At 46.8% G+C, this 18574-nt stretch overlaps 1 protein-coding gene across 1 annotated transcript; it reads left to right on the plus strand.

Annotated features, from left to right (window-relative positions):
- Positions 1 to 203: 203 nt before the first annotated feature.
- On the plus strand, positions 204 to 16702 carry LOC311125863 (tripeptidyl-peptidase 2-like; the record flags this gene model as incomplete). The annotated part of the gene is given in 15 exon segments (XM_084199895.1): positions 204 to 331; positions 518 to 658; positions 661 to 765; positions 868 to 983; positions 1989 to 2160; positions 2260 to 2417; positions 3246 to 3322; positions 4325 to 4431; positions 6277 to 6431; positions 6692 to 6808; positions 8800 to 8900; positions 12724 to 12820; positions 13190 to 13327; positions 15686 to 15930; positions 16624 to 16702. Coding segments are annotated over 15 exon segments (1936 nt in total), but the record flags the coding sequence as incomplete, so codon positions are not given.
- Positions 16703 to 18574: the final 1872 nt, after the last annotated feature.

Here is an 18574-nt window from a genome sequence, read left to right on the forward strand (position 1 = left end):
CCTCTGTCTGTGTGTGGTTACCCTCTGTGTGTGGTTACCCTCTGTCTGTGTGTGGTTACCCTCTGTGTGTGGTTACCCTCTGTGTGTGGTTACCCTCTGTGTGTGGTTACCCTCTGTGTGTGTGGTTACCCTCTGTGTGTGTGGTTACCCTCTGTGTGTGGTTACCCTCTGTGTGTGGTTACCCTCTGTGTGTGTTCCAACAGGAGGATCTGTGAGGTGATAGGAGACGCGGTTCAGAAACACAACGTATTGTTTGTGTCCAGTGCTGGGAACAACGGGCCCTGTCTCTCTACTGTAGGCTGCCCTGGAGGCACCTCCGCCGCTGTTATAGGTACACACTGCTGGGAACGGTCACTGGCTTTCTGTCATGATCTACCTTTAATATGTGCTGAAAGGATGTCCCCCCCCCCCCCACCCTGTCGTCCAGGCGTGGGAACGGTCACTGGGTTTCTGTCATGATCTGCCTTTTTAATATGTGCTGAAAGGATGTCTCCCCCCCCCCCACCCTGTCGTCCAGGCGTGGGAGCGTATGTGACCCCAGACATGATGGTAGCAGAGTATTCCCTGAGAGAGAAGCTTCCTCCTAACCAGTACACCTGGTCGTCTCGGGGCCCCAGTACGGACGGGGCCCTGGGGGTCAGTATCAGTGCTCCGGGTGGGCCATCGCCTCCGTACCCAACTGGACCCTCAGAGGAACTCAGCTGATGAACGGGACCTCCATGTCCTCCCCTAACGCCTGTGGAGGGATCGCCCTGGTGCTGTCAGGTGGGTTGGGAAGGGTGTGTGTGTGTGTGTGTGTGTGTGTGTGTGTGTGTGTGTGTGTGTGTGTGTGTGTGTGTGTGTGTTAATGTGTGTTGTGTGCTGCAGGTCTGAAGCAGAATGGTATCCGTCCGTCGGTGCCTGCGGTGAGGAGAGCTCTGGAGAACACGGCTCTGAAAGTAGACAACATCGAGGTGTTCGCACAAGGACACGGAATCATACAGGTTAACACCCCTCTCTGTTTATATGTTAGACTGGAATAGACAGGAAGTTAGACAGGAAGTTAGACAGGAAGTTAGACAGGAAGTTAGACAGGAAGTTAGACAGGAAGTTAGACAGGAAGTTAGACAGGAAGTTCTATATGTTGAGGAGAACTAGTGTCTGGACTATATAGTATAGAAGGGTGTTCTATATGTTGAGGAGAACTAGTGTCTGGACTATATAGTATAGAAGGGTGTTCTATATGTTGAGGAGAACTAGTGTCTGGACTATATAGTATAGAAGGGTGTTCTATATGTTGGGTAGAACTAGTGTCTGGACTATATAGTGTAGAAGGGTGTTCTATATGTTGGGTAGAACTAGTGTCTGGACTATATAGTGGAGAAGGGTGTTCTATATGTTGGGTAGAACTAGTGTCTGGACTATATAGTATAGAAGGGTGTTCTATATGTTGGGTAGAACTAGTGTCTGGACTATATAGTATAGAAGGGTGTTCTATATGTTGGGTAGAACTAGTGTCTGGACTATATAGTGGAGAAGGGTGTTCTATATGTTGGGTAGAACTAGTGTCTGGACTATATAGTATAGAAGGGTGTTCTATATGTTGAGGAGAACTAGTGTCTGGACTATATAGTGGAGAAGGGTGTTCTATATGTTCAGTATAACATGCGTCTCTGTGTCTCTCTCTCTCTCTGTCTCTGTCTGTCTCTGTGTGTCTCTCTCTTTTTCTCTTTTTCTCTCTGTCTGTGTGTCTCTCTGTCTGTGTGTCTCTCTGTCTGTGTGTCTCTCTGTCTGTGTGTCTCTCTGTCTGTGTGTCTCTCTGTCTGTGTGTCTCTCTGTCTGTGTGTCTCTCTGTCTGTGTGTCTCTCTGTCTGTGTGTCTGTGTGTCTCTGTGTCTCTGTCTCTGTGTCTCTCTCTCTGTGTCTCTCTCTCTGTCTCTGTGTCTCTCTCTCGCTCTCGCTCTCGCTCTCTCCGCTCTCTCTGTCTCTCTCTCTGTGTATGTGTTACAGGTGGACCGAGCTGTAGACTACCTGACCCAGCATGCCTCTCTCCCCACCTCTAACCTGGGCTTCTCTGTTACCGTGGGAACGCAGCGAGGCATCTACCTCCGAGACCCCATCCAGGTCCTGACCCCCTCTGACCACGGGGTCGGCATCGAACCTGTTTTCCCCGAAAACACCGGTATTACAGCGTACACACACACACACTGCATGATTGGTGAGTGGTCCATCCTCTTTAGTTCCCTTTATTGATTGGTCCATTCTACTTCCTGTTTGACAGAGAACACAGAGCGTATTTCGCTGCAACTGCACCTGGCCCTGACATGCTCCGCCCCCTGGGTGCAGTGCCCCTCCCACCTGGAGCTCATGAACCAGTGTCGTCATGTCAACGTCAGAGTCGACCCCCTGGGGCTCCGAGAGGGACTGCATTATACAGAGGTAAGGAGGGGGAGGGAGGGAGGGAGGGAAAGGGAGAGAGGAGAGGCGGAGAGGGAGAGGGAGGGAGAGAGAGGGAGAGGGAGGGAGGGAGGGAGAGGGAGGGAGGGAGAGGGAGGGAGAGAGAGGGAGGGAGAGAGAGGGAGAGAGGAGAGGCGGAGAGGGAGAGGGAGGGAGAGGCGGAGAGGGAGAGGGAGGGAGGGAGGGAGGGAGGGAGAGAGAGGGAGGGAGGGAGAGAGAGGGAGAGAGGAGAGGCGGAGAGGGAGAGGGAGGGAGAGGCGGAGAGGGGGAGGGAGAGAGAGGGAGAGAACTATTGCACATTGTATTATTCTTTTGGAACTTCTGAGTGTAATGTTTCCTGTTAATATTTATTGTTTATTTCACTTTTGTTTACTATCTACTTCACTTGCTTTGGCAATGTTAACACACGTTTCCCATGCCAATAAAGCCCTTAAATTGAAATTGAATTGAGAGGGAGAGGGAGAGGGAGGGAGGGAGGGAGAGGGGGAGGGAGGGAGGGAGGGAGAGGGGGAGGGAGGGAGGGAGGGAGAGGGGGAGGGAGGGAGGGAGGGAGAGAGGGAGGGAGGGAGAGGGGGAGGGAGAGAGGGAGGGAGGGAGAGGGGGAGGGAGGGAGGGAGGGGGGGAGGGAGGGAGGGAGAGGGGGAGGGAGGGAGGGAGGGGGAGGGAGAGAGGGAGGGAGAGGGGGAGGGAGAGGGAGGGGGAGAGGGAGGGGGAGGGGGTGGGGAAATTAGAGAGAGAGAGATGGGAAATTAGAGAGAGAGAGACCAGTATTTAATGAATATGTACAGTATGGGACCTGTTGTGTTTCAGGTGTGTGGCTACGACACTGCAACCCCCAGCTCTGGCCCTCTGTTCAGAGTCCCCATAACGGTTATCATCCCCACCAAGTAAGTATGGACCAGAACTACTATCCAACCCAATCAATGCTAATCAGTCTGGGTGAGGATTCTGTCTATATGACTGAGTGAATGGTAGGCTTGGGCGGTACACCGGGGTATTTGGAAATAGCCACGAGATGGTTTTTCAATACTGTTTAAACTATTTATTTGAATATTTTTTATAAATGTGACTATTTGTAGCTACTGTTTTAATTAAATACCTGCAGTCAACTTGTTCCATACGTCAGGAGATAAACAACATTGCGTTGTTCATTTCACGTGTCACATTATTTTTGTTTAATTATGTAGCTTACCGGTAGTGTGTTGTTTTTAAAAGCACACAATGACAGAGACCGGAGCCTGGTGAGTCACACACCAGGTGATCTAATCACAGGATGGAATTCACAATAATAATAAATAATAATATGCCATTTAGCAGACGCTTTTATCCAAAGCGACTTACAGTCATGCGTGCATACATTTTTTTGTGTATGGGTGGTCCCGGGTATCGAACCCACTACCTTGGCGTTACAAGCGCCATGCTCTACCAGCTGAGCTACAGAGCACAAGATAGATATCTTAGAACTATTAAGGTAACTGTCTAAAATGTTCTGAATTTAGTAGCTAGTTAGCTATCTAGCTAAGTGGTTAGCGTCTTCCCGAAATCAAGCTTCGCACGCTAACAGCAGATAATCCCCTCCTGGATCAAGAGCCTTGCTGGCTAATATTTGTTTTGTGCGCGCAGCAAACTGTGAGTAGCATTTTGTATAAAATGTTTGCGATGCGCTTGTTAGCATTTAGCTCGCATTCGCTATGGGATTTTACATGTACATGTTAGCATTGCTAACCTTTCAGATTACGGAAGCTCAGTAGGATTTGAAAATGGCGCCCCCTTGTGTTTTAGTGCCGGTATTACCCAATATCCCGGATACCGCCCTAGTGAATGGTGTTGTGTTTTACTGAGGAGGATATGTGTCAGCCCCCTCACCAGTCTCTCTGCTCGCTCTACAGAGTTCCTGAGGGTCACAGTCAGGAGGTGGTGTTCACAGACGTCCACTTCAGACCAGGGCAGATAAGACGACACTTCATCACTGTCCCACAGGGAGCCTCCTGGGCAGGTGTGTATATATATATATATATATACAGTGGGGAGAACAAGTATTTGATACACTGCCGATTTTGCAGGTTTTCCTACTTACAAAGCATGTAGAGGTCTGTAATTTTTATCATAGGTACACTTCAACTGTGAGAGACGGAATCTAAAACAAAAATCCATAAAATCACATTGTATGATTTTTAAGTAATTAATTTGCATTTTATTGCATGACATATGTATTTGATCACCTACCAACAAGTAAGAATTCCGGCTCTCACAGACCTGTTAGTTTTTCTTTAAGAAGCCCTCCTGTTCTCCACTCATTACCTGTATTAACTGCACCTGTTTGAACTCGTTACCTGTATAAAAGACACCTGTCCACACACTCAATTAAACAGACTCCAACCTCTCCACAATGGCCAAGACCAGAGAGCTGTGTAAGGACATCAGGGATAAATTGTAGACCTGCACAAGGCTGGGATGGGCTACAGGACAATAGGCAAGCAGCTTGGTGAGAAGGCAACAACTGTTGGCGCAATTATTAGAAAATGGAAGAAGTTCAAGATGACGGTCAATCACCCTCGGTCTGGGGCTCCATGCAAGATCTCACCTCGTGGGGCATCAATGATCATGAGGAAGGTGAGGGATCAGCCCAGAACTACACGGCAGGACCTGGTCAATGACCTGAAGAGAGCTGGGACCACAGTCTCAAAGAAAACCATTAGTAACACACTACGCCGTCATGGATTAAAATCCTGCAGCGCACGCAAGGTCCCCCTGCTCAAGCCAGCGCATGTCCAGGCCCGTCTGAAGTCTGCCAATGACCATCTGGATGATCCAGAGGAGGAATGGGAGAAGGTCATGTGGTCTGATGAGACAAAAATAGAGCTTTTTGGTCTAAACTCCACTCGCCGTGTTTGGAGGAAGAAGAAGGATGAGTACAACCCCAAGAACACCATCCCAACCGTGAAGCATGGAGGTGGAAACATCATTCTTTGGGGATGCTTTTCTGCAAAGGGGGCAGGACGACTGAACCGTATTGAGGGGAGGATGGATGGGGCCATGTATCACGAGATCTTGGCCAACAACCTCCTTCCCTCAGTAAGAGCATTGAAGGTGGGTCGTGGCTGGGTCTTCCAGCATGACGACGACCCGAAACACACAGCCAGGGCAACTAAGGAGTGGCTCCGTAAGAAGCATCTCAAGGTCCTGGAGTGGCCTAGTCAGTCTCCAGACCTGAACCCAATAGAAAATCTTTGGAGGGAGCTGAAAGTCCGTATTGCCCAGCAACAGCCCCGAAACCTGAAGGATCTGGAGAAGGTCTGTATGGAGGAGTGGGCCAAAATCCCTGCTGCAGTGTGTGCAAACCTGGTCAAGACCTACAGGAAATGTATGATCTCTGTAATTGCAAACAAAGGTTTCTGTACCAAATATTAAGTTCTGCTTTTCTGATGTATCAAATACTTATGTCATGCAATAAAATGCAAATTAATTACTTAAAAATCATACAATGTGATTTTCTGGATTTTTGTTTTAGATTCCGTCTCTCACAGTTGAAGTGTACCTATGATAAAAATTACAGACCTCTACATGGTTTCTAAGTAGGAAAACCTGCAAAATCAGCAGTGTATCAAATACTTGTTCTCCCCACTGTATATATGTGTGTTTGTGTGAGCGAGATGATGGGTAATATTCTCAGTTTTGCACCCAAAAGACAAATATGTCAAATGTATCTCGCCTCTCTTTTGCTGCCCACCCCCCCCTTCCATCCATCTCTCTCTCTCTCTCTCTCTCTCTCTCTCTCTCTCTCTCTCTCTGTCTCTCTCTCTCCCTCTCTCTCTCCCTCTCTTCCCCCCACCCTACCCAGAGATAACATTGACGTCTCAGAGTGGTGATGTGTCCTCTAAGTTTGTCCTCCATGCGGTCCACCTGGTGAAGCAGAGAGCTTACAGAGCCAACGAATTCTACAAGTTCTCCTCCCTGCTGGAGAAGAGCTCCCTGACTGAGGCCTTCCCTGTCCTGGTACTGACTCTCAACCAATCACAGTTTTAGATTTCATAAGAAATGCAGTCAACAAACGATAGGACTGGTCCCCGACTAAAAAAAAAAATGTTTTGGGTCGACCGAGACGAGTCGTCTGTTCTTTTCTACCAATCGATTGGTACACATTTTTAAATGTGTATTTTTCCATATATAGACACCCTGTGTTTTGAATGAAATCCACTATATGTAGGCTAGTGAGGTTGTCCAACCAGAGGAATAACATCTGTTCCCTTCTCTAGCCGGGGCGGACGGTAGAGTTCTGTATCGCCAGGTGGTGGGCCAGCCTTGGTGACGTCACCGTTGACTACAGTATCTCCTTCCACGGCCTGACCACCTCCCCGTCACCTCTACACATAGTGAGTGTATATATACACACACACACACACACACACACACACACACACACACACTAGCGTTCCAAAGTTTGGGGTCACTTAGAAATGTCCTTGTTTTCAAAAGAAAAACAATTTTTTTTGTCCATTAAAATAACATAAAATTGATCAGAAATACAGTGTAGACATTGTTAATGTTGTAAATGGCTATTGTAGCTGGAAACGGCTGATTTATAAAAATAATGGAATATCTACATAGGCGTACAGAGGCCCATTATCAGCAACCATCAGTCCTGTGTTCCAATGGCATGTTATTTGTGTTCCATATATATTATATTATACTTTCCAATGGCAAAGAATTCAGACCCCTTCACCTTTTCCACATTTTGTTACGTTACAGCCTTATTCAAACATTTTATTAAATTGTTATTTTTCCTCAATCTAAACACAATACAAAGCAAAAACAGGTTTTCAGAAATTTTAGCACATTTGAAATAACACATTTACGTAAGTATTCATACCTTTTGCTCAGTACTTTGTTGAAGCACCTTTGGCAGCGATTACAGCCTCGAGTCTTCTTGGGTATGACGCTACAAGCTTGGCACACCTGTATTTGGGGAGTTTCTCCCATTCTTCTCTGCAGATCCTCTCAAGCTCTGTCAGGTTGGATGGGGAGCGTCGCTGCACAGCTATTTTAAGGTCTCTCCAGAGATGTTCGATTGGGTTCAAGTCCGGGCTCTGGCTGGGCCACTCAAGGACATTCAGAGACTTGTCCCGAAGCCACTCCTGTGTTGTCTTGGCTGTGTGCTTAGGGTCGTTGTCCTGTTTGAAGGTGAACCTTCGCCCCAGTCTGAGGTCCTGAGCGCTCTGGAGCAGGTTTTCATCAAGGATCTCTCTGTACTTTGCGCCGTTCATCTTTCCCTCGATCCTGACTAGTCTCCCAGTCCCTGCCGCTGAAAAACATCCCCACAGCATGATGCTGCCACCACCATGCTTCACCATAGGGATGGTGCCAGGTTTCCTCCAGACGTGATGCTTGGCATTCAGGCCAAAGACTTCGATCTTGGTTTCATCAGACCAGAGAATCTTGTTTCTCATAGTCTGAGAGTCCTTTAGGTGCCTTTTGCAAACACCAAGCGGGCTGTCATATGCCATTTACTGAGGAGTGGCTTCCGTCTGGCCACTCTACCATAAAGGCCTGATTGGTGGAGTGCTGCAGAGATGGTTGTCCTTCTGGAAGGTTCTCCCATCTCCACAGAGGAACTCAGGAGGTCTGTCAGAGTGACCATCGGGTTCTTGGTCACCTCCCTGACCAAGGCCCTTCTCCCCTGATTGCTCAGTTTGGCCGGGCGGCCAGCTCTAGGAAGAGTCTTGGTGGTTCCAAACTTCTTCCATTTAAGAATGATGGAGGCCACTGGGTTCTTGGGGACCTTCAATGCTGCAGACATGTTTTGGTACCCTTCCCCAGATCTGTGCCTCGACACAATCCTGTCTCGGAGCTCTACGGACAATTCCTTCGACTTCATGGCTTGGTTTTTGCTCTGACATGCACTGTCAACTGTGGGACCTTATATAGACAGGCATGTCCAATCAATTGAATTAACCACAGGTGGACTCCAATCAAGTTTTAGAAACATCTCAAGGATGATCAATGGAAACAGGATGCACCTGAGCTCAATTTCGAGTCTCATAGCAAAGGGTCTGAATACTTTTGTAAATACGTTTTTTTTAAATATACATTTGCAAAAATGTCTAAAAACCTATTTTCGCTTTGTCATTATGGGCTATTGTGTGTAGATTGAGGGATTTGTTTTTAAATTCAGTCCATTTTAGAATAAGGCTGTAACGTAACAAAATGTGGAAAAAGTAAAATGATCTGAATACTTTCCGAATACACCACCTACTCCTCAGTCTTTCCAAATGCACTCACCACAGGAGGAACACGCTCCTCAGTCTGCACTGGATATACTAGTCTTTCCTTTTGGTTTTCTGACTCATGATTTTGTCTTACCCAGCATGCATCAGAAGGTGTGACTAGTTTTGAGGTGTCCTCTCCTCTGAGGTACGAAGACGTTTCTCCGAGCGTCACCCTGAAGACCTGGGTCCAGCCACTGAGGTACAACTCCTAACTAACCCCTCTACCCCTAGACATGACCATCCCTAGTCACTACATACAGTCTGATATACAGTGGGGAGAACAAGTATTTGATACACTGCCGATTTTGCAGGTTTTCCTACTTACAAAGCATGTAGAGGTCTGTAATTTTTTTAATCATAGGTACACTTCAACTGTGAGAGACGGAATCTAAAACAAAAATCTAGAAAATCACATTTGTATGATTTTTAAGTAATTCATTTGCATTTTATTGCATGACATAAGTATTTGATCACCTACCAACCAGTAAGAATTCCGGCTCTCACAGACCTGTTAGTTTTTCTTTAAGAAGCCCTCCTGTTCTCTACTCATTACCTGTATTAACTGCACCTGTATGTTTGTTTACAGTCTGATATATATATATATATATATATATATATATATATATATATATATATATATATATATATATATATATATATATATATATATATATATATATATATATATATAATATACCTAGTTACATGACCATCCCTAGTCACTACATACAATCTGATATATATATATATATATATATATATATATATATATAATATACCTAGTTACATGACCATCCCTAGTCACTACATACAGTCTGATATATATAATATATCTAGTTACATGACCATCCCTAGTCGCTACATACAGTCTGATATATATATATAATATACCTAGTTACATGACCATCCCTAGTCACTACATACAGTCTGATATACAGTGGGGAAAAAAAGTATTTAGTCAGCCACCAATTGTGCAAGTTCTCCCACTTAAAAAGATGAGAGAGGCCTGTAATTTTCATCATAGGTACACGTCAACTATGACAGACAAATTGAGAAAAAAAAATCCAGAAAATCACATTGTAGGATTTTTAATGAATTTATTTGCAAATTATGGTGGAAAATAAGTATTTGGTCACCTACAAACAAGCAAGATTTCTGGCTCTCGCAGACCTGTAACTTCTTCTTTAAGAGGCTCCTCTGTCCTCCACTCGTTACCTGTATTAATGGCACCTGTTTGAACTTGTTATCAGTATAAAAGACACCTGTCCACAACCTCAAACAGTCACACTCCAAACTCCACTATGGCCAAGACCAAAGAGCTGTCAAAGGACACCAGAAACAAAATTGTTGACCTGCACCAGGCTGGGAAGACTGAATCTGCAATAGGCAAGCAGCTTGGTTTGAAGAAATCAACTGTGGGAGCAATTATTAGGAAATGGAAGACATACAAGACCACTGATAATCTCCCTCGATCTGGGGCTCCACGCAAGATCTCACCTCGTGGGGTCAAAATGATCACAAGAACGGTGAGCAAAAATCCCAGAACCACACGGGGGGACCTAGTGAATGACCTGCAGAGAGCTGGGACCAAAGTAACAAAGCCTACCATCAGTAACACACTACGCCGCCAGGGACTCAAATCCTGCAGTGCCAGACGTGTCCCCCTGCTTAAGCCAGTACATGTCCAGGCCCGTCTGAAGTTTGCTAGAGTGCATTTGGATGATCCAGAAGAGGATTGGGAGAATGTCATATGGTCAGATGAAACCAAAATATAACTTTTTGGTAAAAACTCAACTCGTTGTATTTGGAGGACAAAGAATGCTGAGTTGCATCCAAAGAACACCATACCTACTGTGAAAAATCCAGAAAATCACATTGTATGATTTTTAAGTAATTAATTTGCATTTTATTGCATGACATAAGTATTTGATACATCAGAAAAGCAGAACTTAATATTTGGTACAGAAATTGCAATTACAGAGATCATACGTTTCCTGTAGGTCTTGACCAGGTTTGCACACACTGCAGCAGGGATTTTGGCCCACTCCTCCATACAGACCTTCTCCAGATCCTTCAGGTTTCGGGGCTGTCGCTTGGCATTACGGACTTTCAGCTCCCTCCAAAGATTTTCTATTGGGTTCAGGTCTGGAGACTGGCTAGGCCACTCCAGGACCTTGAGATGCTTCTTACGGAGCCACTCCTTAGTTGCCCTGGCTGTGTGTTTCGGGTCGTTGTCATGCTGGAAGACCCAGCCACGACCCATCTTCAATGCTCTTACTGAGGGAAGGAGGTTGTTGGCCAAGATCTCGCGAGACATGGCCCCATCCATCCTCCCCTTAATATCGTGCAGTCGTCCTGTCCCCTTTGCAGAAAAGCATCCCCAAAGAATGATGTTTCCACCTCCATGCTTCACGGTTGGGATGGTGTTCTTGGGGTTGTACTCATCCTTCTTCTTCCTCCAAACACGGCGAGTGGAGTTTAGACCAAAAAGCTCTATTTTTGTCTCATCAGACCACATGACCTTCTCCCATTCCTCCTCTGGATCATCCAGATGGTCATTGGCAAACTTCAGACGGGCCTGGACATGCGCTGGCTTGAGCAGTGGGACCTTGCGTGCGCTGCAGGATTTTAATCCATGACGGCGTAGTGTGTTACTAATGGTTTTCTTTGAGACTGTGGTCCCAGCTCTCTTCAGGTCATTGACCAGGTCCTGCCGTGTAGTTCTGGGCTGATCCCTCACCTTCCTCATGATCATTGATGCCCCACGAGGTGAGATCTTGCATGGAGCCCCAGACCGAGGGTGATTGACCGTCGTCTTGAACTTCTTCCATTTTCTAATAATTGCACCAACAGTTGTTGCCTTCTCACCAAGCTGCTTGCCTATTGTCCTGTAGCCCATCCCAGCCTTGTGCAGGTCTACAATTTTATCCCTGATGTCCTTACACAGCTCTCTGGTCTTGGCCATTGTGGAGAGGTTGGAGTCTGTTTGATTGAGTGTGTGGACAGGTGTCTTTTATACATGTAACAAGTTCAAACAGGTGCAGTTAATACAGGTAATGAGTGGAGAACAGGAGGGCTTCTTAAAGAAAAACTAACAGGTCTGTGAGAGCCGGAATTCTTACTGGTTGGTAGGTGATCAAATACTTATGTCATGCAATAAAATGCAAATTAATTACTTAAAAATCATACAATGTGATTTTCTGGATTTTTGTTTTAGATTTCGTCTCTCACAGTTGAAGTGTACCTCTGATAAAAATACAGACCTCTACATGCTTTGTAAGTAGGAAAACCTGAAAAATCGGCAGTGTATCAAATACTTGTTCTCCCCACTGTGTGTGTGTGTATATGTATGTGTATGTATATATATATATATATATATATATAATATACCTTGTTACATGACCATCCCTAGGCCCTAATCTCTGTTAACCCAGATGTCTAATCTCGCCTAATTTGGTCAGCTTCGTGATTAACTTCCGTATTCATACGTGGTAGAAATGGAGAGAGTTCCTGCAAAAACGAAGTCTCCACCCTCTCAAAAGGAAATTCTCAGCCAGTCTCCACCCTCTCAAAAGGAAACTCTCAGCCAGTCTCCACCCTCTCAAAAGGAAACTCTCAGCCAGTCTCCACCCTCTCAAAAGGAAACTCTCAGCCAGTCTCCACCCTCTCAAAAGGAAACTCTCAGCCAGTCTCCACCCTCTCAAAAGGAAACTCTCAGCCAACCCCCCCCCTTCCTTTCCGATCCATGTGGGCACACGGGCCAAGCACACGGGCCAAGCACTGGGGACGATGCAGTTTAAGCACCGCCTTCGCCCAATCCTGATACGTCCAAATAACCAGTGATGAAACCCCCCCCCCCCCCCCCCCAAAAAAAAAAAAAAAAACATAACTAATGCTGCTCAGATCTCACGCATCCCATTCAGTCCTGGCAGATTGTCTCGGCGTACGGTCAGAATCGGCCCACAGCAGTTTATCTAGCCCCGAGCATTCCCCTAACATCTGGGTGTTTCCTGTTCTTCCAGACCTCTGAGTTCTAAGACCAAGGCTCTGGGTCACAGAGATGTTCTCCCCAACAACAGACAGCTCTATGAGATCGTCCTCACCTACAGCTTCCACCAGGTGAGTGTGTGTGTGTGTGTGTGTAGGTTTGTGTTATAGCGCTCTATATTGTGTGTGTGTGTGTGTGTGTGTGTGTCTGTGTGTGTGACCTCCCCCCCCCCCCTCTCCCCCCAGCCTAAGTCAGGAGAGGTGACCCCCAGCTGTCCACTACTGTGACCTCTCCCCCTCTCCCCCTCTCCCCCCCCCCTCTCCCCCCAGCCTAAGTCAGGAGAGGTGACCCCCAGCTGTCCACTACTGTGACCTCTCCCCCTCTCCCCCTCTCCCCCTCTCCCCCCCCCTCTCCCCCCAGCCTAAGTCAGGAGAGGTGACCCCCAGCTGTCCACTACTGTGACCTCTCCCCCTCTCCCCCTCTCCCCCCTCTCCCCCCAGCCTAAGTCAGGAGAGGTGACCCCCAGCTGTCCACTACTGTGTGAGCTGCTGTATGAATCAGAGTTTGACTCTCAGCTCTGGATGCTGTTTGACCAGAACAAGAGACTACTGGGCTCTGGAGACGCCTACCCACACCAGGTAGTAACCACAACACAACCAGAATACAACCAGAACATAACCAGAACATAACCAGAACACAACCAGAACATAACCACAGCACAACCAGAATATAACCACAACACAACCAGAACACAACCAGAACACAACCAGAATATAACCACAGCACAACCAGAACATAACCACAGCACAACCAGAATATAACCAGAACATAACCACAGCACAACCAGAATATAACCACAGCACAACCAGAATATAACCACAACACAACCAGAACATAACCACAATACAACCAGAACACAACCAGAACATAACCAGAACACAACCAGAACATAACCAGAACACAACCAGAACATAACCAGAACACAACCAGAACATAACCAGAACACAACCAGAACACAACCAGAACATAACCACAACACAACCAGAACACAACCAGAACACAACCAGAACATAACCAGAACACAACCACAACACAACCAGAACATAACCAGAACACAACCAGAACATAACCAGGACACAACCAGAACACAACCAGAACATAACCAGAACACAACCAGAACACAACCAGAACATAACCACAACACAACCACAACACAACCAGAACATAACCAGGACACAACCAGAACACAACCAGAACATAACCACAACACAACCAGAACATAACCACAACACAACCAGAATATAACCACAGCACAACCAGAACATAACCACAACACAACCAGAATATAACCACAACACAACCAGAACATAACCACAGCACAACCAGAACATAACCACAACACAACCAGAATATAACCACAACACAACCAGAATATAACCACAACACAACCAGAACACAACCAGAACACAACCAGAATATAACCACAGCACAACCAGAACATAACCACAGCACAACCAGAATATAACCAGAACATAACCACAGCACAACCAGAATATAACCACAGCACAACCAGAATATAACCACAACACAACCAGAACATAACCACAATACAACCAGAACACAACCAGAACATAACCAGAACACAACCAGAACATAACCAGAACACAACCAGAACATAACCAGAACACAACCAGAACATAACCAGAACACAACCAGAACACAACCAGAACATAACCACAACACAACCAGAACACAACCAGAACACAACCAGAACATAACCAGAACACAACCACAACACAACCAGAACATAACCAGAACACAACCAGAACATAACCAGGACACAACCAGAACACAACCAGAACATAACCAGAACACAACCAGAACACAACCAGAACATAACCACAACACAACCACAACACAACCAGAACATAACCAGGACACAACCAGAACACAACCAGAACATAACCACAACACAACCAGAACATAACCACAACACAACCAGAATATAACCACAGCACAACCAGAACATAACCACAACACAACCAGAATATAACCACAACACAACCAGAACATAACCACAGCACAACCAGAACATAACCACAACACAACCAGAATATAACCACAACACAACCAGAATATAACCACAACACAACCAGAACATAACCACAGCACAACCAGAATATAACCAGAACACAACCAGAACATAACCAGAACATAACCAGAACATAACCAGAACAAGAGACTACTGGGCTCTGGAGACCCCTATCCACACCAGGTAGTAACCACAGAATTCTGCATGCAGAGTCTCAATTTGGTGTTTGTCCCATTTTGTGAATTCTTGGTTGGTGAGCGGACCCCAGACCTCACAACCATAAAGGCAAATGGGTTCTATAACTGATTCAAGTATTATTTAGCCAGATCTTAATTGGGATGTCGAATTTTATGTTCCTTTTGATGTCGTAGAAGGCCCTTCTTGCCTTGTCTCTCAGATTGTTCACAGCTTTGTGGAAGTTACCTGTGGTACTGATATTTAGGCTGAGGTGTGTATAGTTTTTTGTGTGCTCTAGGGCAACGGTGTCTAGATGGAATTTGTATTTGTGGTCCTGGCAACTGGACCTTTTTTGGAACACCATTATTTTTGTCTTACTGAGATTTACTGTCAGGGCCCAGGTCTGACAGAATCTGTGCAGAAGATCTAGGTGCTGCTGTAGGCCCTCCTTGGTTGGGGACAGAAGCACCAGATCATCAGCAAACAGTAGACATTTGACTTCAGATTCTAGTAGGGTGAGGTCGGGTGCTGCAGACTGTTCTAGTGCCCTCGCCAATTCATTTATATAAATATTGAAAAGGGTGGGGCTCAAGCTGCATCCCTGTCTCACCCCACGGCTCTGAGGAAAGAAATCTGTGTGTTTTATTGCCAATTTTAACTGCACGCTAATTGTTTGTGTACATGGATTTGATAATGTCGTTATGTTTATTCTCTCTCTTTCCATCAGTACTCTCTCAAACTAGAGAAAGGCGACTACACGGTGCGTCTGCAGGTGCGCCATGAGCAGGCCAGTGAGTTGGAGCGTCTGAAAGACCTTCCGTTTGTGGTGTCCCACCGTCTGTCCACAGCACTGACCCTGGATGTGTACGAGTCTCACCGCGCTGCCCTCGTGGCTAAGAAGAAGACCAACTCCCTGACCCTCACCCCTGGAGCTACACAGCCCTTCTATATTACAGCCCTGCCTGACGACAAGTGAGTACCCCTGACCCTCAACCCCTGGAGCTACCCAGCCCTTCTATGTCACCTCCACTGCCCGGTGACCAGTGAGTACCCCTGACCCTCAACCCCTGGAGCTACCCAGCCCTTCTATGTCACCTCCACTGCCCGGTGACCAGTGAGTACCCCTGACCCTCAACCCCTGGAGTTACCCAGCCCTTCTATGTCACCTCCACTGCCCGGTGACCAGTGAGTACCCCTGACCCTCAACCCCTGGAGCTACCCAGCCCTTCTATGTCACCTCCACTGCCCGGTGACCAGTGAGTACCTCTGGGCTAGAGGCTCTAACCATAAGCCTGAGCCTGACCTCTCTGGGAAGTACCCATCCATCACCCTGGAGACCCAACACAGTGCTGGGTGTGACACTCGGTGTTTAGAGAAATGTAATGGTCAGTAGTTTGATGTGGGTTTCTCTCCTTCTCTTCTCCTTAAGCTAGACTAAAAACAGAAACGATGTCCTAATACTGATTCTGTCTGACCCCCTTCCTTCTCCATCCTAATAGTGATTCTGTCTGACCCCCTTCCTTCTCCATCCTAATAGTGATTCTGTCTGACCCCCCCTTCTCCATCCTAATAGTGATTCTGTCTGACCCCCTTCCTTCTCCATCCTAATAGTGATTCTGTCTGACCCCCTTCTCCATCTCTTCCTCTCTTACTACCTCTCTCCAGGGTTCCTAAAGGAACGTGTCCAGGATGCTATCTGACCGGCTCCCTGGTCGTACCTAAGGGAGAGTACGGCAAGAAAGCAGTGAGTGGCTCTTTCTCCTGTCATCAAACAGCTCTCTAACGCTCTCATTGGCTCACCCCTTTTATAGCCCCACTCCTCGTCCTTCTCAACCAATCACAAGCTTTTGCTAGCGTCACCAGTTTTAGTTGCACGTTGCTTTGATGCTCTTTCGCCTTCGTGGGCCATGTTTATTTATTGGTGTTGTAGGAATGGCAGCAGGACAGTAATGAGGAGATAACATGCAGGGTTACTGACTGACTGGGCTTCATCCTGGTCAGTAATGAGGGGATAACATGCAGGGTTACTGACTGACTGACTGGGCTTCATCCTGGTCAGTAATGAGGGGATAACATGCAGGGTTACTGACTGACTGACTGGGCTTCATCCTGGTTAGTAATGAGGGGATAACATGCAGGGTTACTGACTGACTGACTGGGCTTCATCCTGGTCAGTAATGAGGGGATAACATGCAGGGTTACTGACTGACTGACTGGGCTTCATCCTGGTCAGTAATGAGGGGATAACATGCAGGGTTACTGACTGACTGACTGGGCTTCATCCTGGTCAGTAATGAGGGGATAACATGCAGGGTTACTGACTGACTGGGCTTCATCCTGGTCAGTAATGAGGAGATAACATGCAGGGTTACTGACTGACTGACTGGGCTTCATCCTGGTCAGTAATGAGGGGATAACATGCAGGGTTACTGACTGACTGGGCTTCATCCTGGTCAGTAATGAGGGGATAACATGCAGGGTTACTGACTGACTGACTGGGCTTCATCCTGGTCAGTAATGAGGGGATAACATGCAGGGTTACTGACTGACTGGGCTTCATCCTGGTCAGTAATGAGGGGATAACATGCAGGGTTACTGACTGACTGGGCTTCATCCTGGTCAGTAATGAGGGGATAACATGCAGGGTTACTGACTGACTGGGCTTCATCCTGGTCAGTAATGAGGGGATAACATGCAGGGTTACTGACTGACTGACTGGGCTTCATCCTGGTCAGTAATGAGGGGATAACATGCAGGGTTACTGACTGACTGGGCTTCATCCTGGTCAGTAATGAGGGGATAACATGCAGGGTTACTGACTGACTGACTGGGCTTCATCCTGGTCAGTAATGAGGAGATAACATGCAGGGTTACTGACTGACTGACTGGGCTTCATCCTGGTCAGTAATGAGGAGATAACATGCAGGGTTACTGACTGACTGGGCTTCATCCTGGTCAGTAATGAGGGGATAACATGCAGGGTTACTGACTGACTGACTGGGCTTCATCCTGGTCAGTAATGAGGGGATAACATGCAGGGTTACTGACTGACTGGGCTTCATCCTGGTCAGTAATGAGGGGATAACATGCAGGGTTACTGACTGACTGGGCTTCATCCTGGTCAGTAATGAGGGGATAACATGCAGGGTTACTGACTGACTGACTGGGCTTCATCCTGGTCAGTAATGAGGGGATAACATGCAGGGTTACTGACTGACTGGGCTTCATCCTGGACAGTAATGAGGGGATAACATGCAGGGTTACTGACTGACTGACTGGGCTTCATCCTGGTCAGTAATGAGGAGATAACATGCAGGGTTACTGACTGACTGACTGGGCTTCATCCTGGTCAGTAATGAGGGGATAACATGCAGGGTTACTGACTGACTGACTGGGCTTCATCCTGGTCAGTAATGAGGGGATAACATGCAGGGTTACTGACTGACTGACTGGGCTTCATCCTGGTCAGTAATGAGGGGATAACATGCAGGGTTACTGACTGACTGACTGGGCTTCATCCTGGTCAGTAATGAGGGGATAACATGCAGGGTTACTGACTGACTGGGCTTCATCCTGGTCAGTAATGAGGGGATAACATGCAGGGTTACTGACTGAC

Source organism: Coregonus lavaretus (genome assembly GCF_964263955.1).
Source record: "Coregonus lavaretus genome assembly, contig: HAP1_SCAFFOLD_7203, whole genome shotgun sequence".
NCBI lineage: Eukaryota > Metazoa > Chordata > Actinopteri > Salmoniformes > Salmonidae > Coregonus > Coregonus lavaretus.